Here is a 24,760-nt window from a genome sequence, read left to right as displayed (position 1 = left end):
TCCCAGGCCTGTATGGCCAAAAAAATATCTTTTCACGGATAATGGGATTTTCAGAGGGAAGAAATACAGAATTCACGTCTCACACCAGAACTTCTCGGTCATTTCTTGAATGCACAAGGGTTGTGTGGAAACGTTTGTCTTCAGAAAAAAGCTGGCTTGGGCCCATAAACCACAGGGCTCGACCTGACCCTCACAAAACCCAAATCTGCAGCCCAGCAGCTCCGTCTGGCAAGTTCCTCCACGGCTGCATGGCTGTAACTGGCAGCTGAATCGGGATCACCTCCTTGTTTACATTGGGTGTGACATATTAGTCCCGTTTGGCCTCTGCCAGAACGTGCTGTGCAAAATAACACATCCCAGGAATTATCCATTGAACGCACGCGTTTCTGTCCTGCCCACACGCTGGGGCACCTCGTGCCAGAGCAGGGCTGGGGCCTCATTAATGTCAGCGAGCATCTGCTGAACCCCAATACTGCACCAAAATTGTAAAATGGAGCCCGGGGGATGGGGATTTGACACAAAAAGGTGTTACTCTGATAAGTTTTGCGATTTCTCTATCCTAGTCCTGCCAGCATTTTTTAGCTACAATTTAGCAGCAGCTCCCTTTTGTTGAGGGGGGAATCCACCTGAGACCCTGCTGCTGCCTTGCGGGGAGCTCACAGCCTCTCCACATTACCCAGGAGATTCAGCCTTCCTACATTTAATTGCAGCACGGTGGGACAGAACCCTTGAGCCCATGCTGTCAGAGCCCTCGGCCAGGTGGGGTCTGCAGCAGCACAAAGCTGGGGCCCAGCGCCAAAGCCGTGCCCACGGGGTGGATGGGCAAGGGGCAGCGCTAATTAAAAGAGCCCCAAAAGCTTCGGGTCGGGGCAAAGCGAGACAGCGGGTTTGGGGCTCCGGAGGGGAAACGTGGCAGGAGCTCCCCCGGGGAGAGCAGAAGAACAAAAGGCGATGGCTTCCCTCAGTCCGGCTCCCAGCACAAGCCTCTGCGTCCCCCGGCAGGCACCGGAGAAGCCGGGAGGAAACGCCGGTGCCCTCGGGCGTCCTGAGGGGCGAAGGTGCCGCAGGAAGCGCTGCCTCCCCCGGGACGAGCCCGGGGCCGATGCGGGGGTGCCGTCGGGCTGCTCCGGCTGCGGTGCGGTTCTTAACGAGACCCCAGCCCGGAGAGACCCTCCCGCCCCGCCGGGACCCTGAACTGCGGTACGGGCGGCTCAGCCCCGGGGAGGCCGCTGCCTGGCAAGGGGGATCGCGGCGGGCAGAGGCCGTCCCGGCGGGGCAGCGCTGCCGGGCACCTCCGGAGAGGAGGACGAGGCGCAGAGCGGCAACACCCCGGGGGAGCTGCACGGGCGGGGCGAAGCGGCCGCCGCGGGGGGAAGCAGCTCGAACGTGGAGCGGGAGGTAATGGAGGCAGGGCCGGGGCGGGGGGTGAGGGCCCGCCCCGGGGTGGGCTGAGGGGGCACGGCGGGAGCCCTTCCCGCCTCCCCGCAGGGCGGAGGCGGGCGGGGGGACCCTGCGCTCGGCCCGGCGGTGGCTCCGGTGCCCCGGCGGGAGGAGGTTCCCCCTGCCCGGAGCAGGAGTGCGGGATTGCTCCGCTGGAGCCGTGCTCGGGGCGGTGAGTGCCGAGATGCAGCGGGACGGTGCGGGAGGGATGGCGGCAGCCCGGGGCTTTGGGGGCCGCCTGAGCCCGGGCTCCCCTCTCGGAGGCGTCGCCTCCTCGGCGTGCCCAAAGTCAGCGCTAAGATTGCTTAAAAAGCAGCAGCCTCGGCGAGGGCACCAGATAGCGGTACCGCCGTCCGGGCTCAGTCCCTCAAGGGGCTGGAAGTGCCCCGATTGCCCCGATGCCCATGGAGAGGGCACAGCGGGCAGCGTGTGCGCCCATCCACCGCCGTGGGGCTTGGGATCCTGCGGGGAACCGGGCGCTCAGTGCCTTCGGCTCACCCTGGCTGGGGCAGCGATGCAGCCACGGGGGGACGAAACGATTTAACGCGCTCTCCCCCGTTCCCCCTTTGTGTCTCTGTGCAGAGCCCGGACCGCCGCGCTGCTGTTTCGCACTTGAGGTAATGGCAGAAGCCGGTCTGTGGGGCACGGCCGGAGCTCCGGAGCCCCACGGTGTGCCGTGATCTGCGGCGCGATGGGCAACAGCGGCTCGGCCGTGAAGGTCTGCACGGATCACCAAGGCGGCATCAACTGGCTGAGCCTGAGCCCCGACGGGCAGCGGCTGCTCACGGGCAGCGAGGACGGCACGGCGCGGCTCTGGAGCACGGCCGACAGCCAGTGCCACGGCCACTTCCAAGGTACGGCAGCGGCTTTCGCCTGGGCTCTGGGTCTGAGCATGGCACAGGCCGCTCAGCGTGTTCTGCTCTCGCTCAGTCCCTGCGGGCAGCCAAAATCATGCTGGTTTTGATTTGGTGCTTGTTACAGCAGCGTTCAGCAGGAGCTGTTTCAACCCAAAACAGGTTATCAGCGCGACTGAATGCACGGATCCTTTTATCTCAGGGTGTGCGAAGTTTAACTTATGTCACTTTCTAAAAGCCCTGTTTTACCCTGTGAAAAAAAAAACCTGACTTTCTGTTATTCTCTCTCTTTTTTTTTTTTTTTTTTTTTTGGTCCTTTTAATCATCTAATTTCCAGGTGGTCTTTATTTAGAACCTCTTGACCCACAAGTCTGGCAAGGAACCTTGCTAAATAGGTTACTTCTGTTTTCCCTCTTCATCTGACACACAGAAATGTTAATTGCTGGGCTTTTTCAATTTAAATTCATTTTACATTAAAAAAAATAAATTATTAACCTTAGACTGGCATGTCAGTAATTGAAAAGAAAAAAAACTGGAGACAGTGGACATGCAAAAGTCTAGATGTGGGCTAAAGATGTTTGTATTCCCACGAATGTTCTTTTCCTACAGAAAAAAAAAAAGAAGCTGTTAAATTTGGAATTTCTAATGTTTTTTTTTTCTTCCAAAGAAGAAATCACATTGCTGTGATTTCCTTGTTGTTTGTTTTCTTGCTTGCTTGTTTTTCACTATGGAGTATTGTCTTTCTTCCCCACATCCTGCCATGGTTCTAGCTTCTGGAAAACTCACTGCATTTGCTTTAGGCTTAGAAATCCCTTTAAACTAGAAAGAAAAATGTATTGGATAGCATCCATTATTATGGAATCTGCCAGTGTTTGGGGTAAACTCTAAAGAAGGTTGGGCTGGGTGGTTTGTGAGCTGCCTGTCAAATCAGATAATTGTATGTATTTTATAATTATGCAGGCACACAGTTGTCATGTCAATTTTAATTTTACAAGCTATAATTACTGATAAACCTGTATCTCTAATGCAGTTTCAAGCTCCACCACAGCACAACCAGCAGACTTGTATGGTGGCTGCTTTTGGCCAGACCAGCACCAGACCTTGTCTGCCACATGGGGTTTTGGCACCCTGTGTGTGGGTCAAGTATTCCTGATGGTTAAAATCTGCCTGGCAGACTTTGGTGCAGTAACCAAGGTGCTGTTTTGATCTCAGAGCTGGATTGCATGATGCTGTGAGAAAAATCCCACTGATTGAAACCTGATCCATTCATGCTGCTTTGCAAAAAGTTTCACAAATATGGGAGAATGAGTGTAGTTTTGCTTATAGCCCTGGTGATCTGTTTAATTTTTGGCATCTGATGAAGTTGTTTTAGAGGAAACAAGCCATATGTTTGTAACATGGATTCTGGTTTGCTTTTGAACTACAACAAGGCTTTTAAACTTCAGGAATTGTACTGAAATCTGGTTTTTGCAGTCAGTGAAACAGTGTTTTACTGGGCAGTCTGCTTTCCCTCACATTTTTACCATCTCTTTATTTTACAACATTCTGTTTTACTATTACCTTTGTCCATCTGTCTCTCTTTAATCACAACTGTCCTTCTTTCATTTATTTATTTTCTTTTTTTCCTCAAAGAATAGTATTTAAGTCACAGTAGGGCCCACCAACTTCAGCCATGACTGTCACTGTTGTAAATAGTGACTTAAGAGGAAACAGTTCTGCTCTGAAAAACTTTCAGTGTAAATGTTAAAGCAGAAGAGTGCAAGGTAATAGTAGTCCAATGATTAGATAGGTGACAGCAACTTCACACAAAAGGCTGGGACTTGAATCCTAAGGTGATTTTTACATGTGGTGCCTTTAATATTACAATAGAAAAATTTAATATTACAATAGAAAAATGACACATCTTGCTAAGCACTAGCAAAAGCTTGAGGTGGCAATATTGATTCCTTTTTTTTGGTGTTGCCTTGTTTGTCAGTGTGACATTTTTAAAGCAGTGGTTGTGTCTCTTTTTATTGTAACTGTAGAATCCCTGTGTACTCTACATATTGTGTAAACAATTGTGCTCTAATCCTCCCTCCCTCCCTTTCTTTTCCTTAAAGGAATACTTATACTTAGAAAATTGTGGGGTTTACTCATGTGGGGGAAAATATTGGCTGGCTATTTACTTGGTATGTCTTTTTGTTTGCTTTTCATTCTGCCTGGACAATGAAACCAAACTTGCTGGTAAGTCTCAGGTCATTTTCTCAGAGTTTCTTGCTTTGATTTATGGCTGTGTCCTGACAATTGGTGGCCTGGGTTGAAATGCTGCCTTTTTCTCCCTGCTTTCAGAAGAAGGAGGCAAAAACATTTTTTAATTAAAAATAAGCTGTTTTTTACTGGTTTCAAACTTCATTAGTCTGAGTTTTATTATATTGATATTAGTCTATCTCATTACATTTTTATAACACTGTTTGATTTACCTGCTTGGTGGAACTGCACAGTTTTACTCTTTCACTTAGTCCTGATATCAGTGAAGTTTCCTGCCGTGACTCGAAATGTGTTTTACACAAGTCTTTAAGCATGAAAAGCACAGCGGTGCATTTAAAACTGCAGTTCTGCTACATTTGTTTGCATTTTTCTTTTGGCTAAGGAGAAGAGCTGGACTGACCTGTCCTTTCTGCACTCACAGTGACTGATTCCCTTTGTTATTCCCAGGGCATGAGAGCTACATCACCTTCTGCCACTTGGAGAACGAGGCTGCCTTCACGTGCAGCGCCGACCACACCATCCGCAAGTGGGACGTGGTCACCGGGCAGTGCTTGGCCATTTACCGAGGCCACACTTCCATTGTCAACAGGTGGGCTGTCCCCCCGTGCTCCTGTCATCTGCCATCACACACTCCATCATTTCCCTGCGTTTCCCCACTGCTACACTCATGAAAGGGGCTGTGGAAACCTCTGAGTTCGTGTTCTGTGCTGCAGTGATTGGTTTTTCTAGCAACGCTGCTGACACAGATAGGAGAGAAATGAAAGGCACACAGCAGGGGAATGGAATCCAGGGCTAGGAATGGAATTCCAGAAGAAATGATCCAATTGATAACAGATGCTGCTGATAAATAGGTTTAAAAACATCCTGTCGAGCTTTTGTGTCAGCAAGAGGGATAAAGTCAGGGATTTTTCTGTAATTATCATTCCTTTTTGGTCAAATGAAGTTTAATAATAAACTTACTGTGTGTGGCTGATTGGACTTTCCATTTAAAGTGCTTATTAATAGTTGGACTGGATTTAATTAATGGCAAATAGAGCAGTCAAAGATTGGTATTTTTTTAACATTTCTTTTCTGGTGGGTGTGTGGGCTTTTTAGTTCCTTTCTAAACTCAAAACACATATGATGTGTAGTGAGATTCTGTAAATAGTTAGGAAGGCTGGTTCTGTGTTTTGGCACAGGCCTGATTTTTGCTTGAATCAGCAAAAGGGAAATGTGTTCCCCATTCATATGACTTTGTTGCCTGTTTGAAAGGTTCCAGAGGACCAAGCTCAGCTGACAAAGAAGGCAGGTTATGGATGTTTCCTATCTCTGGTTTGGAAATATGAGCTGTAGATTTTTTTCTGGTTTTGTATGTTTGTGCAACTACAACTCATTATTTTGAAGGCCCAGGAAGTTGAATTCCTGAGGTGCAATCTTTGGTTTGCTCTTCAATTATGTAATAAGATGGGTGCTCATGCTTTACCTTTTTTGAGATCCTGAGCTAAGTGGAATTAAGCATATTTTTTTTTCTCACACTCTCCTTATTCGATGATGGAAAGATGGTTATTTTGGACACTGTAAGTTACAGTTCAGATTCCTGGAATGTTGTTTTGTTGCTTTGATGTTGTTTTGTCTGTTTAAAAATAATTTTTTATAAAGAAATATTAGTGAATAATTAACAAGAAGTAGCTAATTAAAAAAACACCCAACAAACGCAAACCAAACAACAAAACAAACTTCTCGGTATTATATATAACTTCTGAAAGTTCATATTCCTTGCTGGAAGTAATTTTAGCAAAACAAAATGCACAAAGTTACAATGCCATATTGTAAAAATATCTGCATCAATATACTTGTATGAGGGATCTCAATTTTAAAAGTAGAAACAGGGAAGTGCTTGATTTTTTAAAATGCCAAAGATGTTATGTCCATGCTGCTGTGGGAATTGTGTGTGGTGCTTTGGCAGCACTGATTTCTTGACTTTCCCAGTCAGGCAAGGTAACTCAGGAGTACTGAAATTGTGACAAAAGATGGTTATGAAAGAAGAACAACACTGTTCACATGCACAACCTTTATTTTCTGCAGAATCCTGGTTGCTAAGGACTATCTCTTCAGTGGCTCCTATGACAGGACAGCTCGCTGCTGGAGCGTGGACAAGGAGAAACAAATCCAGGAATTCCGGGGCCACCGGAACTGTGTGCTGACCCTAGCTCACTATTCCTCCAGGGATGTGCTGGAAGAGGAGGAGGAGGAAGAGGAGGAGGAGGAGAAAGTGAGCAGGGACCTGCTGGTGACAGGGAGCACGGACTGCACTGTGAAGGTCTGGTGGGTGTCCAGCGGGCGCTGCTACCAGACCCTGCTGGGACACACTGGGGCCGTCTTATGCCTTATCCTTGATGCACCAAACAGGGAGCTGTTCTCTGGCAGCACGGATTACACCATCAGGACCTGGAACATTGTCACTGGAGAGCAGCTGAAAGTCTTCAAAGAGCACCAAGGATCAGTCATTTGCCTAGAGGTAAGGGCAGAGGCTTCCTTGAGGGCCTTTGTGTGTCTGTGCCTTAACTCATGTGGGTCTCAGTTATTTTTCATTCATAAAGAAGCTCTTCTGAGACAGATTATAAATGATTAGCTTAAATATTTAGGTACTAACAAAATAATAGTGCTCTCTGGTCTTGAGACAAACCCTCTAAAACACTTAGTGATCTCCTCTTATTTTCTGGTGGCTGCCCTGGTCTAAGTTCTAGCTAAACATCTATTTAAATTCCACTAGGTCATGGAACTCATGGGTAGGTGTGCTGAGAGCACTTTTCAAGTGAGTGGGATTGTGTAGTCAGGCTCACCAGACTTTGAAGAAAATAACCTGAACAAGTAACACAGGGTCAGGTAATTTAAAAAGGGGAGGGGAACAACAGTCAGTAAACCAGACAACTTCAAAAAAACAGACCCAAAACTGTGGGCAAAAGGTAAGAGGAAAGCATAAAGCTGAAACAAATCCTACATTAAAGACCACACAGACAAGATGTGAGAAAAAATAAAGAAGAAACAGATGGCCAAGACAAGAAAATGGGCAAGAAAAATGGAAAAGAGAAGCAGAGCATGGGGGAGAGAAATCAGGAAATGATGGAGGAGAGAGAGAAAAAATGTAATGAGATCTGAAAAACTATACTCTGTTTTTCTATTTGCAGTATTTTTCTATTGAATGCTGCCAACTTTGTTAACATTGCAGGGGGGAGGAGGAGGTCAGGCAAATGAAGCAAGAGGGGAATGATAGTTATCCACAAGCTCATTATCCACCAGAAAATGCTAATAGTGCATTTAAAGAGAGTACATGCTGGTCTGTCACTCAGTTTCAGGTCAGCATAAATGTTTATACATGGATGTGTCAGGCTGAAGTTAATGACAGAAGCTTTTCTCCCTCATCTCCCTGTTTGTGTTTGTTGTCCATAAGTTTTTTTTTCCCTTACAGAGGCCACAGGATGTATCTTTAATAGCTGTTTAATAAAAGTTGCCTTTGTCTCTAAATAAGGTAGTCACAGCTGACACTAGAAGACTAAAAACCTGGGAATGCTGAAGGAATTCTGATTTCCTTCACTTTTAGAAAAGAATAGAAAAAAACCCCACACAGTATCATATTGCCCTGGAGTAATGTTTGTCTTGCTTGGGTAAGTTCTCAGTGTTAAATCTTGTTTTTATGATATTGTGGTAATATACTCTGAGGATGCTGAAGTAAATCTGCTGCTGTCCTTAGTGTCACGCTATGTTTTGTTGTTTAATTGTAACCCTTCTCCAAGGCACAGATTGGCAACAACAGAGCTTGCCTTAATTTAATTGGGTTCTTGCTAAAATTGTTACACAAAGCTGGCTTGACCCTCTCCCAGAAGCCTGGGAAATTCAATTATGCCCTTTGAATGCTCAGGAATGAGCAATGCCTGTGAGCACAGAGTTAAGCAATGGCTTTAAGCAAACAGAACTTCTTGTAGAGGAGAAGAAAAGCAAAACCAGTACATCTATTTGGAAAACCTGAACAATTCAGAGTACACAAGACTGCTGCTGCTGCCAAGACTGTGTTGGCAGCAGTCCTGGCCAAATCTTCTGGAGTGACTGGTAGCCCCTCTCTTCTCTCATCACCAGTTAATGTTTGGGGCTGGGAGGGTCCAGCTGAGGTACAAACAGCCCCTACAGAGAGCATTTAGTGTCCAGGCCTCTCCAACTTAGCCCAGCTTAAGCAGTCCCTGCTGGTGAATGGCTTTAGGCTGTCCATCTTTCCTAATTCCTCCCTCTGCCTTTCTGGGTTCAACACTGTCCCTTCTGTTCCACTTGGCTGCCTCTCAGCACAGCCCACATGGTATTTTCATTCTTTTAGAAAGGGGTCAATCACCAGAATCTGTACAAAGATGTTTCAACAGAAAGGAAACTTCCTGAATAGAGGTGTGTTTTTTATTATTATTTTTGTTTTGTTCTCAGAAAGCTTTTGGGGCCTTTTTTGCCTCAGGCTTCCTAGTGACAGTGTTGGAATCTGTGGCAATGAGCTGGGATGGTATTTTTCAAACCCTGGGTCAGGAAGCACTGGGAGGTAGTTGTGAGTTGCCCACAGTAGCCAGAAGTTTTAATTGTTGACAGTAATTCATTTTCTTCAGTGCAGCAGTGAGCTGCTAATTGCATCAGATTTTCACTCTGCTGTCCTGGAGGAGCTGAGTTGGTGCCAGCAGTTGAAGGCAGTTACCTGTTCTCTGGGTGGTACAATGCTTGTGTGGGGAGAAAAAAAGGGAAGGAAAAAATAAAGACTTCTTTTCGTTTTATTTTATTTTAATAAAGATCCCTAAGGGAGGATGACCTTTCAAAAAGTTTGAGAAATGCTCAGTGTGATTTCTCATCCTGGACACAGATCAGGAAAAATTTGGATATTGAGACCATATTTTCCCCAACTTTAAAAAGCTGTTATTGATGGGAATGCCCCAGGATGTTCTGAACTGCTGCAAATTAGGTCTGGCCTGTTCCAGTCATCTCCCATTGCTTTACAGTAAACACCAATAGTGTTACTGGAGCAGTGAATGGAAATTCCTGGAGCTTCTTGAGGGAGTTTTCTGGGTAGACAGCCATAAAGCACACCCATGTTTTCCACCCTGCTTCCTGCACTGGTGGTGTGTGGAAAGCAGAGAGGGGTGATGCCCCAGACAGGTTCAGATTTTAAACATTCCCATGTTGCTCTAAGATCCTTTAAAGTGTTGTTCCAGGTAGTGTAAGTAGAGGAGCCCGGAGACAACTCTCATCTAGCATGGCAGAACAGAAAGTGTTGGTGCATTTGGGGCTCTCCCTTGTGCCTGTCCTTGGTGGCTCTGGGCAGGGCAGTGATGAGCTTGAGCTGCCCTGTTCCCCAGGCTTGTGCTGCTGTCTGGGGCTCAGGCTGGTGAAGGTGACCAGCTGAACCCCCCTCGTGTGCTCTGCTGCCACGGGGGTTCTGCAGCTTGGCACAATGCCATTTTTCTCCTCCTTCCACCATTTAAACTGGACTGAGAGGGGTTTTGCTGGGAGAACTTTCTATCTGCTGTGGGAGCTGTGTTAGGTGTTTTGGCAGCATTGATTCCTTGACTTTCCCAGTCAGGCAAGGTAACTCACAGTGGAGCAGCCAGAACTCTTCACTCTCCTCCTCCTGCAGTGTGTTGATGGCTTGGCAGACAAAGTACAGCAGCTGTTTTGGGAGCTCCCTCTTCATATAAGAGCCAATAATGAGATTTTACAGGAAGCGATGGGAAAAAGCAAGGGTGGGCTGAGTGTAACCACATAGCTCATGCTCATTCTTCCACTTAAAATTTCAGGCCTGGCTAGAGACCAGTATTTGCAATTAATAGTCAAATATGCATTTTCATTAATGTCTACCTGCAATAGGCTGAATAACCCTGATTTAAATATTTACTTATGTGTGTTTTTCTAAATGTCTCTCCTAAGTAGCTTTGCAAACTGTTCACAAGGATTGCTTTGTCCTTTGCTGATTGTTCTGCCTCTGAGTATTTATCAAAATTGTGCTGCCAAAAGCTGGCAGAGAGAAATGATCCAGCTTGGAATTTAGCTTGGATCCTACTGCAAACATTCTTGCAAGAAAACTCCCTTTTGAAGAACATGAACATGAGTGGGCAAGGGCTTGCTTCTGGTTTTCCTGCAAAAGTTCCTTTGTTTGGACCATTCCCTTCAGTTGCCTTTTAAAGCTGACTAGAAGAAAAGAATGCTTTGAACAAAGCCACTGCCTGAGCTCTGTTTATGTGCTCAACTGTTGTGATCACGGGGACAAAAATGTTTTCTTGCCACACCAGTTAAATTCACATATTTTTTGCAGTTTGTGTTTGTATTTGTTGCATCAGAGGATGAAGATGTGAATGAGTGGAATGTGAAGTTGTTCAACACCTGTAAGAACAAAACACGGAGCCATCACTGTGTACTGCAGTAAAAAAGTTGAAAAACATTCTCTTAACAGCCAGCCCAGAGAGCTCATTCTAGATGGATTCTCAGGAAAAAAAAAAACCCCAACAATTTCTTGCCCTCAGGGAGTTTGTTAGCTTGTTAAAATGGATGTGGTTTGAATGGGATCCTGAAACTCTGAACTCAGCCCAAGGCTTACATAGTTGTATCTTGACATTGGTCCAGCTTGGTGATTCTTGACTTAGAAGTGGCTGTGAACAGAAGACCCAAATTCCAGATTGTAGGAACACTGACCCCCATGAGAAGAATAAGCTGGTGATGGGGTTTGTGGCTGCTCATGTGAGCTCATCCTGAAGCTCATGAGGGCCAGTCTGAGTGCACTGACCCTCACCAAAAGGATGTGTCCAAATCTCTTTGGAGAACTAATTGCCTCTCCTTGGCTCTCCAAAACTTGTTTCTCATAGCAAAGGGTAATCAGGAGGGCAAAGTCCATTCCTATAAGGTTGAAATATCTGCTAAACAGCTCTTTTGCAGATATTTTTTGGCATTTTTACAGGTAGAGGTTGGCTTAAGCTGCTGCATTTATGCAGTTCAGCCAAGCTTGTGAAGCAATAGGATTGTGATTGTCTTGAAAACCAACCCTGGACGTGATAATTTGTTCTTTATTAAAATTCTGGTGTGTTTGTGGGCTACAACCAAGGTTTTCTCTTATTAATGAGACCTGTAACTACTCAAGTGTTTACAACTAGTCTTCTGCTACTGCTGTTACTCTGCAACTCACAAGCAGTTTGACTGAACTTTTTCAAGGAATAGTTACATGTCCAGTACTTTGGGTCGAGGATTAAGACAAATTTTCTCCATTCACATGTCAGTGTTCCATCTGGTTCAAAGCAAAATTTCTCATGAGAAAAATTAACAATCCAGAATTGCAAATATCAATGCAATGTTTTTTTTGTTTTTTTTTTCTGCTGTCTGACTGAGGCTTTAGAACTGGGCATCAAACTTTTATCAGGTTTTTAATGTTTTTGAAGCTACATGGGTTTGAAATGCCCACTCAGCCCATTGGTATCTGAGCTGCAAATCTGTTCTGTGTTGTCCACACTGCTGCAGGTGTCCTTGCCTGGCCATGGTGTTCTGTGGCCAGGAGCTGTGTTGGGCAGTTGGCCAAAGTGAAGCCAAGTGCTCAAAAGCCAGCCAAGGAAAATACAGCTTTAGAAATGTCACCTCTTCTCTGGGCAGACACAGACTGGAATATGTAACTGTGTCTGCTAAACATTCTGAAACCACAGAGTGTGGGGCCAGCTTGTGAGGTGCTTTCGCTGGGGGAACAGTAAGTGATGATAATTATTATTTTAAATATAGAATAAATGCACATATTTGAAGTGTTGCAGCTTGGGCTGGAGTTGTAAGCTAGACCTATCTTTAGTCAAGAAAGGAGTGACCCCACCTGAATTATTCTGGCCACAGCTGAGAAGGTTGTCTTTGTTGGGTATGGGAAATAATGAGTTTTAAGGCAGGTTCTGTTTCAGATGTGCCTCAGGATGAGAGGAATTGTGCCCTAGACCACAGTGACTGTAAGGGGGGTGTCCTTAGCTGTGGAGCTGTGAACCAATTTAGATGAGATTATGCCTATCATATCACTAAAGACAGATCTGATTTGCAGCTCCAGCCTGAGCTGAGAGCTCTTGAAGGCTTTCTTCACTGACAGCCATTTCATGCTGTTTTATAAAAATCCCATGGCAATGGGGGGCTGTGTGACAATCAGAGCCTGCCCTGGCTTTTCTCTTGGCTCTGCTGCAGGCTCAGTCTGTGGCATCTGGTGGATTGTTTAACCTGTTAATACTTCCTTTCCCATGCCACACTGCACTGCCTGCTTAAATGAAGGAAGGAAGGAAGGTAGGTAGGTGGGTGCATGGAAGTGTTTAGTGTTTCATGGGGCAGCACAGAGGCTTTGAATTTAATTGAGATGGTTCATGTGCTGACCACCTCACCAGATCTCAGACATTGGAAAGCCAACCCTATCCAGGGCTGCACCCAAGCCAGTACAGGCAGCAGGTCAAGGGAGGTGATTCTTCTCTGTTCTTCTCTTGTGAGACCTCACCTGCAGTGCTGCATCCAGCTCTGAAGTCTTCAGTACAGGAAGGACATGGATTGTTGGAGCATGTCCAGAGGAGGCTGCAAAGATGATGAAGAGGGAGACAAGCACAGAGAGTTGAGTTGTTCAGCCTGGAGAAGAGAAGGATCCAGGGAGATCTTAGACCCCTTTCTCATGCCTAAAGGGGCTCCAGGAGAGCTGAAGAGGGACTTTGGACAGGGCTGTGGAGTGATGGGACAAGGAGAAATGGCTTTAAACTGAAAGAGGGTAGATTTAGATCAGGAAGAAATTCTTTCCAGTGGGGGTACTGAGGCCCTGGCACAGGTTGCCCAGAGAAGCTTTGACTGCTCCATCCCTGGAAGTGTTCAAGGCCAGGTTGGAAGGGGCTTGGAGCAACCTGGGATAGTGGAAGGTGTCCCTGCCCATGGCAGGGGTTTTGAACAAGATGATCTTTAAGGTCCCTTCCAACCTAAACCATTCTATGATTCTAAGGCTCTTAAAATCCTGATGCTATAAATTACCTGAGTAAACCCACAGAACTTCAAACATTTTTGTATCTAACAAGTTAGCAAATCTAGGTAAGCTGCAGCTCTCCTGTTCATTGATACACCCACTTAAATGTAGAAATGAACTGGTATAACCTAATGTACCATTAATGCAGAATGGCATTTACCTGTGGGAGGTTATAATTTAGTGTTTTTCCTTGCTCAGTGGGTGGGTTGATGCTGCTAGCAAGATGTCTAAAAAAGAAATGCAACAACTTGGCCACAAACCACGCAGCAGGATCCCAACTCCAAGCATCCTCTTCCATTTAGCAGGTGCACATGACAATGCTCTTCATGCCTGTTCAGGGAGAGACTGAAATTTAAAAGTCCTTCCTCAGGCTAACTTGTGGTTCTTGGTTTTGTTAGTGCTGCTGGCCATTCATCCTCTCTCCTCATGGAGATGTAGATTAATGCTGTTTCTAAAACAGTTTAAAAGTAATAGGAAGTGACATTTCAAAGTACTGCTGGCTTTTTACAGTGGTTTGTGCTTTACAAGCTCCTGGCATTCAGCTGTGAAATCTCTCCCATGGGCCAGGTTCTGCTGGGAGGGAGTGTGGCATGTCCTGCTCCAGCTGAGCTGGTGGCAGCTGTGGCAAGGGAGCCTCTTGGTCTGCCTGCTCACATTTCTTGTGTGGGTTATCACAGTGCCATCACTGTAGTGCTTCATTTCTTAAAATACCTTTTGCTTCACGTTGTAACACAGCACAAACAGTGCTGTTTGGTACCAAGCTCACTTCTGATGCCTTTTGGGAATGGGGTCATTCCTTTTTGGATTGGAAGTGGAGATGGAAGGGCATGAACATTCCAACCTTACAGATACAGAGTGGGGACCAAATCTAAGGTGGCAGGAAAACCAACCCTTAAAAGTGCTCTAGAAGCAAGACCACAAGCTGATTTGTCATTTGCTGGTTTCCTGGAGATACTGGAGAAGCATCAGGGGTTTGTGCACTGCTGGTCATTCAAACCTTCTGATATGTGTGTCTGGTGGACAAATACCATTCAAATTTCACTTCTTGGTGGGGGCTCAGGGTCCTCCCTCCTGTCTCTCCATCCCTCTGATACAGAGGTTGCTACAAGTCCATAAAACTTCCCTTGAGCCACAGCTGGGTGTTGGAGTGACTGGCTGCTTTCAGCAGGAGTTGGGCTCTACATAGCAATGGCTGTGAAAACCTTCAGATTGATGTCTTTATACAGAGAATGCCAGATTTTTCTATGCACTATGGAATTTTTTTCTTGCTGAGCTTCCAAGCTTTGTGTAGCTTGTTTACTGTGAACTGGTTGGTTTTTAGTTTTGCACAGGTCAGTTATTTTCTCTCTGTCTCTGTTCCCCAGCTGCAATCCTTCCTTTCATTATTTTCTGTCCTATGTGGAACAAACTCCATCCTTCCTACCAGTGAGTTCCCACAACGTGCAGGATGCCTGCTGTCATGAGGGGTAGCACACAGCAGAAGATGATCTGCTTGAAGATGTTTAAAAACCTGTGTCAGGATAATTATTTATTTAATCATTCAATAACAGTCTAAAAAGACTTGTGGAAATGCAGATACACAACAGTTTCAAGGAAGTATTAGTGTTTCTGAATACTGACTTTGTGCAGAGTGATCATACTAAACATAAACCCTGGTTTATGGTCTGTAGGATTTTAATATAATTTACCTTTTAAAAAAGTTTTTGTTACTCAGAATTGTTCTGAACTTTTTTGTAATTAAAAAGTAACAATTGGGTGAGAGTTCTTGTCAAATATACTTTGCAGAAACAATGCTGCTGGGGGGTTTTTGAGGCTTTAGTAATATAACTGATAATGGAGGTAGGGTTAGCATTGTTAAGTTCCCTGGAATCCTGCCTGCTGGCACAAGCAGATGGGCTAGGCTTTTGTCTTCTGAAAGCTGGGGGCTGGTTTTAAGACCCAGAAATCAATGGGAGATGTGACTATGAAGAACTCAAGGTTGGTTTGCTCACCACTCCTCTGTTTCAAGTGCAGCTTGTTGCTCTCTGTGCTGGAAAATGTGACTTAGGATGGGTCCCTTCAGTGCAGCTCTCTCACAGAGGTGCCTGGGAGGCCTTTGCTGATGTGCTTTTCTCTCCCCTCAGCTGGTGAACCGTCACCTGTACTCGGGGAGCGCGGACAGGACGGTGAAGTGCTGGTTTGTGGACACTGGGGAGCGGATCCAGACCTACAAGGCTCACAAGCACAGCGTTAGCACTTTGAAATACCACGCTGGCATCTGTAAGTTGCCTTTCCTGTGTTCTCCAGCCCTCTCCAGTCTCCTTTGCCATGTCTGTGTTTGATTGAAGGTTGTTAATGGAGAATAATTTTGAACACTTGTGAAGTTTTCAGTTTTTTTCAACTCTGGCACGTTTATGTTCAGTACCAAACTGCTGCACCACTCCATGTGGGAAGCTTAGGTCTTCTCTCCATTTTCCACCTCCCTCTTCTCACAAATGAAGAGGCAGTTGTTTTGTTTCTGTCACCAAGGGATGTGGCTTAAATCCTGAGCTGTCTGGTTGTTTGTGTCTCTGTGGTTTAACCTCAACTAGTCTGGTGTCTGTCACCTGCTTCTGCTGTGTGCTGGGGACAGCAAGTGCTGCTGCTGGACACACAGCCCTGTGCCTCTCTCTGCTGCCTTGTAGGCTCTGTGTAACACCCTGTCGTGAGCCAGAATCACACCTCAGATGCTCACTGCTCCTCTCTAACTGTTAGGCTTCCTGCTGAGGCTCTGACCATCTCCCAGACTCATTTTCCACAAGTTCTTTACCTGTTATCTGTTATCATATGTGGATTTGTTCCCTAAATCACTTTCCTCTAGTAGCCAGGCCTTACTAATGCTCAGGACTCAGCTCTCCTACCTTCAGCCCTCCTGTTTACAGTGGTTTCTGTCCATCAGTGTCTATTGCTGACATAACAGTATATGCTGACCATCAAACCTGTTTCCCTCTTTAAATCCCTCTGTGCTGGCTTTCCTTCTGCATGTCTGGGCTTGGGTTGCCAGACAGCACCTCTGTTTTGATCAGTGAACCTCTCTGTGTCATCCTGGTCTTATTCTGCTTCTGGCATTTGACTTGATGTATCTTCACTTGTTTCCCAAAAAAGAACTTTCTCTCCTTCTCTCCTCTCCTACCCTGAAGGAGATGGCCATGGCTGTCTTAAGCTAACCTAGACATTCACAGATCTTCCCTGATTTTGATTTCTTCCCTTCAGCTTTGAAGTGAACACATCACACGGAATGAGTGGTTGTTATCTGGGCCTTGATCTCTCTTTTGGCAGCTCCTCAGTGTGGTGGTGATAAATAGCTGACAGGTGCAAGATGGTGCACGTTAGCAGAGTTGTACCTGCACAGTTTAGTAGCAGTTGCCTGGCACCATGCTTTCCTGATTGTATTTATAACCCAGGAGCTGAACTGATTTCCTAATTATGTTTGGAAACATAGCATGTAACCAGGCCCAGAGGTAGAATTTTAGCCAGGAAACCTTGTTTTGGTCTTCCTTTCAGCATGATCCCCACATCACTGATTTTCTCCAGTAAAATATTTATTTATAATTTATGGTTATTTCAGCTCTCCTCACCTCCATGGCAGAATTACCCCACTCTTCCCTACCTGCAGGTTGTAATTTCTGCTGGTTTCAGCTTCCACAGTTGGCTAGAAGGCTGAAATGGAAGAGGGTCTGAACCTACACTGCACCTTCAAGTTATTACTGCTCCAAGATGCAGGCAGGTAGAGCAAGGGAAATGAACCAGAAATTTTAATCTGGGATAATCACTGGTAGACAAAGTACTGATGATTTTGTGTGTGTGTTTTCCCCCTTTTAATGATAAAGACACAAACCAAAGCATTGATTTTGTCAAGACTAGCCAAAGGCCAGTGATCTGTGCTAAGCTGATGTTTGCCTGATCCTGTGCTGAACAGGAATGTCTGGGTGGGAGACAGGGATTGTCTCCTTCATTAGTGACACCTCCAGAGCTGCAGTTGCTCAGTGCTGGGTTCCTGTTGCTCATTCCCTGACTTCTGGGACTCTGGCTGGGCCCTCTCAGGGGGCTCCCCTGTTGGGGGAGACCCTCCTGGAGTGGTTTTGTGTCAGAAAAGAGACACACTGGATCTTTTTGGTCTTCAGGTTCTTTTTTATTGTTATCTTATCTGGAGTTTTGCACACTGTCCACACCAGGCTCAGGGCACTGGAAAAGCACCACAAAAATGGCCAAAAATCTCTTGTTCCAAGGTATTTGAAAGCTAAACTATCCAATTAAGAGCTGACACCTGGATTATTTCCCTTTTAACCCAATAACTGATCTCACAGAGCTGCAATGGGGACTTTTCTACCCAATTACAAAATGCCCCCCAAACCCATGGAGAAGAAGGAAGAAGCAGCATGAAGAAGAAACCCAGGATGACACCCTGTGCCCTTCATCTTGCTTCCATCCACAACACACTAAAAATCCCAAAACCTAAATTTCCCACCTAAGTGATGCACCTACACTACTCTCTGTAATCTATTGCACACTTTTGTGGATTCTGGTCTATTCTGGAGTTTAGGAAACTTTCTCCATGAGTGAGGGTCAAAGTCAGTGCTGCCCTGGTCAGACAGGGAAATATTCCCAGTGCCCTGGGTTTCCACATTTCAGTGTTGATCCTGCTCTTCATGCCACCTGTAGAGACTTGACCAAACTGTAAAGAAAAGGAAGTTTTAGCTCAAACAAAAGTTTCATTATGTGATGCCACCTCCATCAGCTCTGCAGCTTTCTCTCTCTTCCCCCTCATTCTACCACCTTGTCCCTGCCATACACATACATTATTTATCCACAACACTCTTTTTTTAAATTAAAATGCAGACAATATTGCTGTATTTAGTCAGACCTGCAAAGAACATCCTGCTAGTGTGATAGAGAGTTTACAGAGTTATTTAAGATCTTGTTTTAAATCAAATGTAAAAATACTAAAAGTGTCAAACAGGGAGTATCAAATTGTTCCACTTCAAGGGTAGAAAAAAAAGCTCTGGGAAAATATTAGGAACTTGTTTGAATGCATTATATGCACTTTAATTAGTGAAAGAGGAAATTTCCCCCTAAGGATTAATTTATAAACTATGATTGCTTGCATTATTGTTGTGCATTCATCACTTATTTCCACAGTATCTAATAATTTTGTTAGAATTAGAATTATAAAGACATGTTAACTGGATACCAGTGTTGGAAGTAGTGCAGTTTAAAATACAATCTGCTCACCTGGGACAGATCAGAACTGCCTCTCAAAAATGTGGAAAAAATTATTTAAATTATGTTTGTTATGGTTTATGTCACATTTGCACCAGTGCAAGAACATGAAAGAACATCTCAGCCATGAAGTGGTAATTTTCTGTTAGAAGATCTTAATTCTGCTGCTTTCTCTCTGATCAGAGCCCATTGCCCCAAAGGGTTTGTGGGCTAAATAAGAAAACAGAGTAGAAGAAAGAGAGGAAAAATACATGTCTGTTTCCAAAATCACTTTATAGTGTACAGGGAGTCTAAAAAGATGTGAAAACTAAGCATTAAATCATCAGAATGTGTTTCCAGTGGCTTTCCTCAGTCTGCTTGTGTAATTAATAGCATAGGGAATATTACAGCTGGTTCTCAATCTAATTTATTTAATGATATGTTGATTATTTTTCTCTTAAAGTATGTGCACAGCCATTTAAAATTTAACGTAGTTTATATTTTTTTCATGTTACAAAAGCTCCAGGGGAACCTTTCAAAACTGTTCTCCCAAGGGTCTATGAAAATTAAGTAAAAAATGAAAATTAGTTTTATTTTTTTGTTGTTGTTTATTTCACAGGTGGTATATATAAGTAAGTATTTAAATGCTAAATCTGGGTTAGATCAACAGCTCTTCTTTGAAATTCAGAGGTGGAGAGAGACTTCCTAAATGCAGAGTGACAGTTCAAAGGATATAAAGGATGTCTGTCAAAAAGGAAATCCTGATGGCAACAGCTGAAGTAAACTGGCAGCTGCATCTTGAAAACAGCTCTTAATTGGTTCCTACCCTCTGCATGTCTGTAACAGAATTAAATTATTTCCATTCACTGGTTAAAAATCAGTACCTGTTCCCTGCTTTACTTTGTTGCTGCTCATTTGCAGAGTGGGACATGATGCTTTTTCAGGACTCTGCTGGAAATTGAATTATGGTGGCCCATATAAAGTGACATTGATTTTCCACATCCAGATGTTCCTTAGATGTGCACCCAGGAGGTGCCCAGCTCCCTGCTGTTTCATTTGAATTTAAAAAGCTTGTGGCAGTACATAGTCAGTTCTCTAATTTGTTATTATAGTCCTGAATTTACAACTATGATAATTTTTTCACGCCTTTTTAGAGATTCAGTTCCTGACTTCTCCTAAAAGATAAGGAATCTGTTGGCTCCAGGCACACCAATTCTGTAAAAATCTTCCCATGCTAGTGGCTTTTACAAAGACATGAAATGCAGGGAGCAGAGAATATATTGCTTTTTGCAGCTCTGAAATATTTATGTCTAGAAAAACTTGAGGAGTTTGGGTTAACTGAAGGGAAGTGTTTATCAAGAGAGTTTGTAGCCTTTAAAGCACATGAATGGGCTCATTTTGGGGCATATTGCTAAGTACAAAATCTAAATATTAACACTGCCTTACAGTTCCTGGATGCAGCAGTCTGGGGATCTGATGTAAAGAACCTGAAGTGTTGAGAAATTGTTCTTTGAACATGTAAGGTGCTCTAAGGAAACCTGATGAATAGCCAAAATTCCTGGTCATGCTCAATTTAGTTACCCCAGCCCTGCCCCTCTTGCAGCAGCAGAAGTAATGGAAACAGTGGAGTACTGAATGGAAGGCTGTAAATAACTCTGGTAAAACAAATGAAAGGTTGAGTGGAAATCCTTAAAACCAGACTTGAGATAAATTGCCTGCTTAGAATTATTACAGGCAGGGAAATAGCTGTGGAAGAGAAGAGCAGAAATAGATACTTGAAACATGTAGAGTGAAATGCTGGTGTGTGTAGGAACTTCAGGTTTAAATCAGTTCAGTGTTTTAAAAAATACAACTCAAGTCAAGCATGCTGGGGTCAGCAAAATGGTCTGGTTTGAGGAGAGAATCCAAATGATATGTCATGCCCCCCTGGGAGCTGGTTTTAGGTACATTTTTGAACTGGTATGAACTGTCCTCCTGTGGCTGCTCACATCTGGCTGTGTGTCAGTGTTCACAGGAAGTGGAGATGCCTGTGCAAGAGCTTTCAATTCCAGGAGTGGAGTCCTGCAGAAGATCTTCCGAGGACACAAGTTCATCATCAACTGTATCCAGGTCAGGAAGGGCTTTCTTGCTGGGGTTTCTTCCTTTTGATTGCTCCCTCATTTTTTTTTGTGGGAACTGGTGTGGCTGACTGTTCTGTGTGTCTTGGATTGGATGTTGTTCTAGCATAATACTTGAATATTCTGTATGTAATTTTAGAAAAGCTTGTAACTAATCATAAGGATAAGTGAAACCACGGAACGAGTCCCCAGGGACAGCCCCATGTCTGGGATTGGGGTTTTTTCAGGTCAGGTTGGATAAGCAGCCATGAGAACTGAGGCAGATGAACTGATGCTGTGTGGGGCACAGAATGGACTCCAGCCTCATGAGACCCTTGCCATTACAAGACACTGATGATAAGTGTTGCAGTGCTCTGAGGGGAAAAGAAGTTCCTGCCTTATGCAGGCAGAATAATTATAGCATTGTCCCCCAAAGCACCCGGGGCATCTCCATGGCATCTCCAAACAGCTCAGGAGCGATATCTGACCCACATCCTGCCAGGAAAATGGAGGAGTTTCTGCCCCTGGCTTAAAACTGAAAGTTAATGTTGTTTGCAGAATGTCTAGGCTCAAGTGAGGCTGGCATTTAATAGTTACATTAGGGGGAGTTAGTAATCCTTGGTGGCCATGCAAAGACCATGGAATCATAGAGGGGTTTGCATTGGAAGGGACCATTCCAACCCACCCTGCCATGGCAGGGACATTTTCCACTAGACCAGGTTGCTCAATGTCCCTTCCAACCTGGCCTTGAACACTGCCATGGATGGGACAGCCACTCTGAGAATCTGCATCTCCCTGCACTGGGAGTGTAAGTGTAAGCTGTGTGCAGGATGAAGATTTTCATTAACAATGGGAGACATTGTTGGTAATTCTGGCAGGCTGACAGTCCAAAGAAAAAGAGAGGAGATAAAATTCCTTTTGGAGTTGATCCCAAGCACATGAAGTTGTAAATACAGTTTTCTCTTGGATATTCTTCTGAATTAGCAAGTGGCTGGATGATCTTAAACTGCAAACTCCTTGTGCTGGGCAGTTGTTGTGCAGCAGGTGGCATCTGGATGTGTTTGGGGAGTACCTGATAGAACCACCCTGGGCAGCCCCAAGTATTGATAAGGCCAAAGCTTGGCTTTTTCTTGTTCTTCTTTGTAATTGAATTTTCAAAAAAACTTGGGAAGAGAGAGGACTGAGAAGTGGCAACCTTAAGATGATCTTAGGTATAATCATGAGGGCTGGATGAGAGGTGTGGTGCTTCATGTAAGCCAGGGAGATGCTCACTGTCACAGGCAACCACAGGGCACCCATGGGGTGGGCAGACTGATACAGGAACAGGAAGATCACCAAGACTGATGGCTGGCTTCCAGGGCAGGACAAGGGCAATTGGAAACATTATCAATAGCAGCAAATGGGCCATGAAGGAAATGAAACCACAGCAGTGAATCCAAGTTAAATTACTGCAGGTTTTGAAGAACAGTGGAGTTTGAAGGAGGAATTGTACCTATAATTTAGTACAAAGAAAGAAGGGAAGTGAGAAGGAAGCATTCCTGAACCCCTGCTGCCCGCTGCTGATGATTTTGGTGTCTCCTTAAGTTGCACATCAAAACCAGCAGTCTGAAAACAGTTCCAGCAGAAATTCCCAACCACAGCCTGCTCTGACATTGGGTTTAGTTCTCCATTGCTTTTCTAGAGGATCTGGGTTATTATTAACTCTTGCTGTTTGTGGCTGTGTGAAGTGGCTGAGAAATGAGTCCTGACTTGGTAATGTCTCATCCCACTTCAGCAGCTTTTGTGATAATTTACACTGGCTCTTGCAAGGAGCTCAGGCCTGAAGTGTTGGGATCAAGCTGTGTTTGCTGTGATTGTTGGCAGTTTGATTGTGCTGTGACCCTGTGGTTCCAGATCCACAACGAGCTGCTGTACACAGCTTCCCACGACGGCACGCTGCGGGTCTGGGACATCCGGGGGATCTGCAAGAGGAACAAGCGGCGCCCGAAGAAGGAGAGGTCTGTGCAGGGCAGGAGCTCCCAGAAGGGGAGTCTGGCTCGTCTCTTCAACAATAAAGTTGGCTGTATGATACAGCAGGAGAATGGGGAGCATGAGGCTGTTGAACTGATGTGACTGTCCAGAGCAGGCTTTATGTCAGTGACCAAAGCTGAACCTTTGATTTTCTGCACCACTGTGTCCATGTAAACCAGAACTTGGAAAGAGATGGGAAGTGGCTTCGTCTGAACCTCTGTGGAAGAGCCAGGATTCTCTGTGGCTGCCAGATGGACTCAGGTCAGATCCTGTGGCTGGGATGGCTCAGCTGAGCAGCTCTGGGGTCAGCAGGGGAGGCAGCGTGGTTCAGGTGAGGAAGCAATGAGTGCAATTAGGAACTTCCCTTATCATTGCTGGCATCAGTTCCCTGGCACAGAGGTGTTTCACCTCTGGCTGCCCAGTGTCTAATGAGATGTTTTCCCATTCCTGTTGCCCCATGACCCCTGTCCAGCCCAGTGTGGCAGTGAAAGGTGGCCTTGAATTCCATCTCCACAGCTGACCTTTGGGTCAGTCCTTGGCTGACAAGGCCAGTGCAGGAGGGTTTGGCTCTGCAGCAGGACTTTAAAGCAAATTGGACTTCTCTCTGGGAAGCTGGGAGTAGTAGGACAGAAATGAATTTAATTGGTTTTTTAACAAAATATAACCCACAGAGCAAGCTAAACCTCAGCCCTTTTGTGCCAAAGTCACCTGTTTGGTGACCTTGTGTTGCCTTTCCTCCTTCCAAAGCTGTGTCTTGCTAGGTTGCCAGTAGCATTGGATAAGCAGTCAAACTCGAGTTTTCCCAGTCTTTTTCCAGGTTCATCCTTCTCTGATAACCACTGAGCCATGAATTAACAAGGGTTCTTATATTTTTCTATTTGCAGATATAACTCTTTGTAGAACCAGTACAAAAATATCTAACCACATGTTTTTATTTTTATGGCTTTATTTATTCTGTACTACAGCAAGATAAAAATGCTGTAATCCTTTTTTTAGAATGGATTAATAAACATGTGGCATCTCCAGACAACTGCCTGTCTAGTTTTTATTTTTGTCTTATATATGGGGAGGGGTGTGGCCTGGCTGTAGAAGCACAGAAGAATGGATGGAACAGGGGGAAAAATCCCCATATACACTTTTGGGAACATTTCTTGCCTTTCCCTCAATGCTGAGGTTGGAGTTGGGTGTGTGTTAAGCTGTCCTGCCTCCCAGCAGGCACCAAAGTGCCAAAGCTCAGTTCTCCTATCAGGGGAAGGGGGACCAGACACAAAAGCACAGACTGAAGGGACAGCAGGGATGACAGAGAACTGCAAGCCCTGACTCAGCACTGCCCTGGTGGCACCAAAGCCTCCTGTTCTGACACCTTAACTCTGTGTCAGTGGGTCAGAGCCATCACAGGCCCTGCTCTCCTCTCCTGCTTCAGTAGTTCTTACCTGGCAGGTTTCCACATCTAGTAGGAAACAACACTTCAATTTTGTCAAATGCCTACCAAGAGACTAATTTGGGAGGCCATCTGCATTGTGCAGCCTTAATTGCAATGGAAACCTCTCAGGCTGGTCATTGTGGCTCAGTGGCACGTGTCAGTGAGCTGCTGCTGGCTTGCCATGCAGCTGTTTGTATTTTGCTTCTGAGGACAACACTAAGTAGGAGGCCTTTAGGAGCTGGATGGAGTTCCCCAGAGCCCCTGGGCTGTATTTTGTGTTTAAAACTTCACACACAGGATGTGAGACACAAGAGCCTATCTGGGCACACAGCAGCAGAGAGAGATCTCAAGAAGTGGAATTAGTGAGTCATTACCACTTCTGCCTGTTGCTAAACATATCACAGTGCCTCCAAATGCACGGTCAAAATTAACTTACAGCTTTCAGCCACTGCCTCCTGCTCTGCTGATC

At 45.1% G+C, this 24,760-nt stretch overlaps 1 protein-coding gene across 2 annotated transcripts; it reads left to right on the top strand.

The window, feature by feature from the left end:
- Positions 1-1,531: 1,531 nt before the first annotated feature.
- Positions 1,532-23,898, top strand: WDR86 (WD repeat domain 86). Of its 2 annotated transcripts, XM_063179228.1 has the most exons (8): positions 1,532-1,612; positions 2,023-2,294; positions 4,989-5,130; positions 6,606-6,845; positions 6,930-7,038; positions 15,669-15,804; positions 20,768-20,871; positions 22,752-23,898. In XM_063179228.1, the coding sequence occupies exons 2-8, from the start codon at positions 2,132-2,134 to the stop codon at positions 22,968-22,970; spliced, it is 1,113 nt and encodes a 370-aa protein (XP_063035298.1). In that variant the 5' UTR covers positions 1,532-1,612; positions 2,023-2,131; the 3' UTR covers positions 22,971-23,898. The 2 variants fall into 2 exon arrangements, with proteins under 2 accessions (XP_063035298.1, XP_063035231.1); XM_063179161.1 differs by having other exon boundaries at positions 6,606-7,038.
- Positions 23,899-24,760: the final 862 nt, after the last annotated feature.

Source organism: Melospiza melodia, chromosome 1 (assembly GCF_035770615.1).
Source record: "Melospiza melodia melodia isolate bMelMel2 chromosome 1, bMelMel2.pri, whole genome shotgun sequence".
In the NCBI taxonomy this organism is placed as follows: domain Eukaryota; kingdom Metazoa; phylum Chordata; class Aves; order Passeriformes; family Passerellidae; genus Melospiza; species Melospiza melodia.
This window is presented reverse-complemented; position numbering and strand designations above follow the sequence as displayed.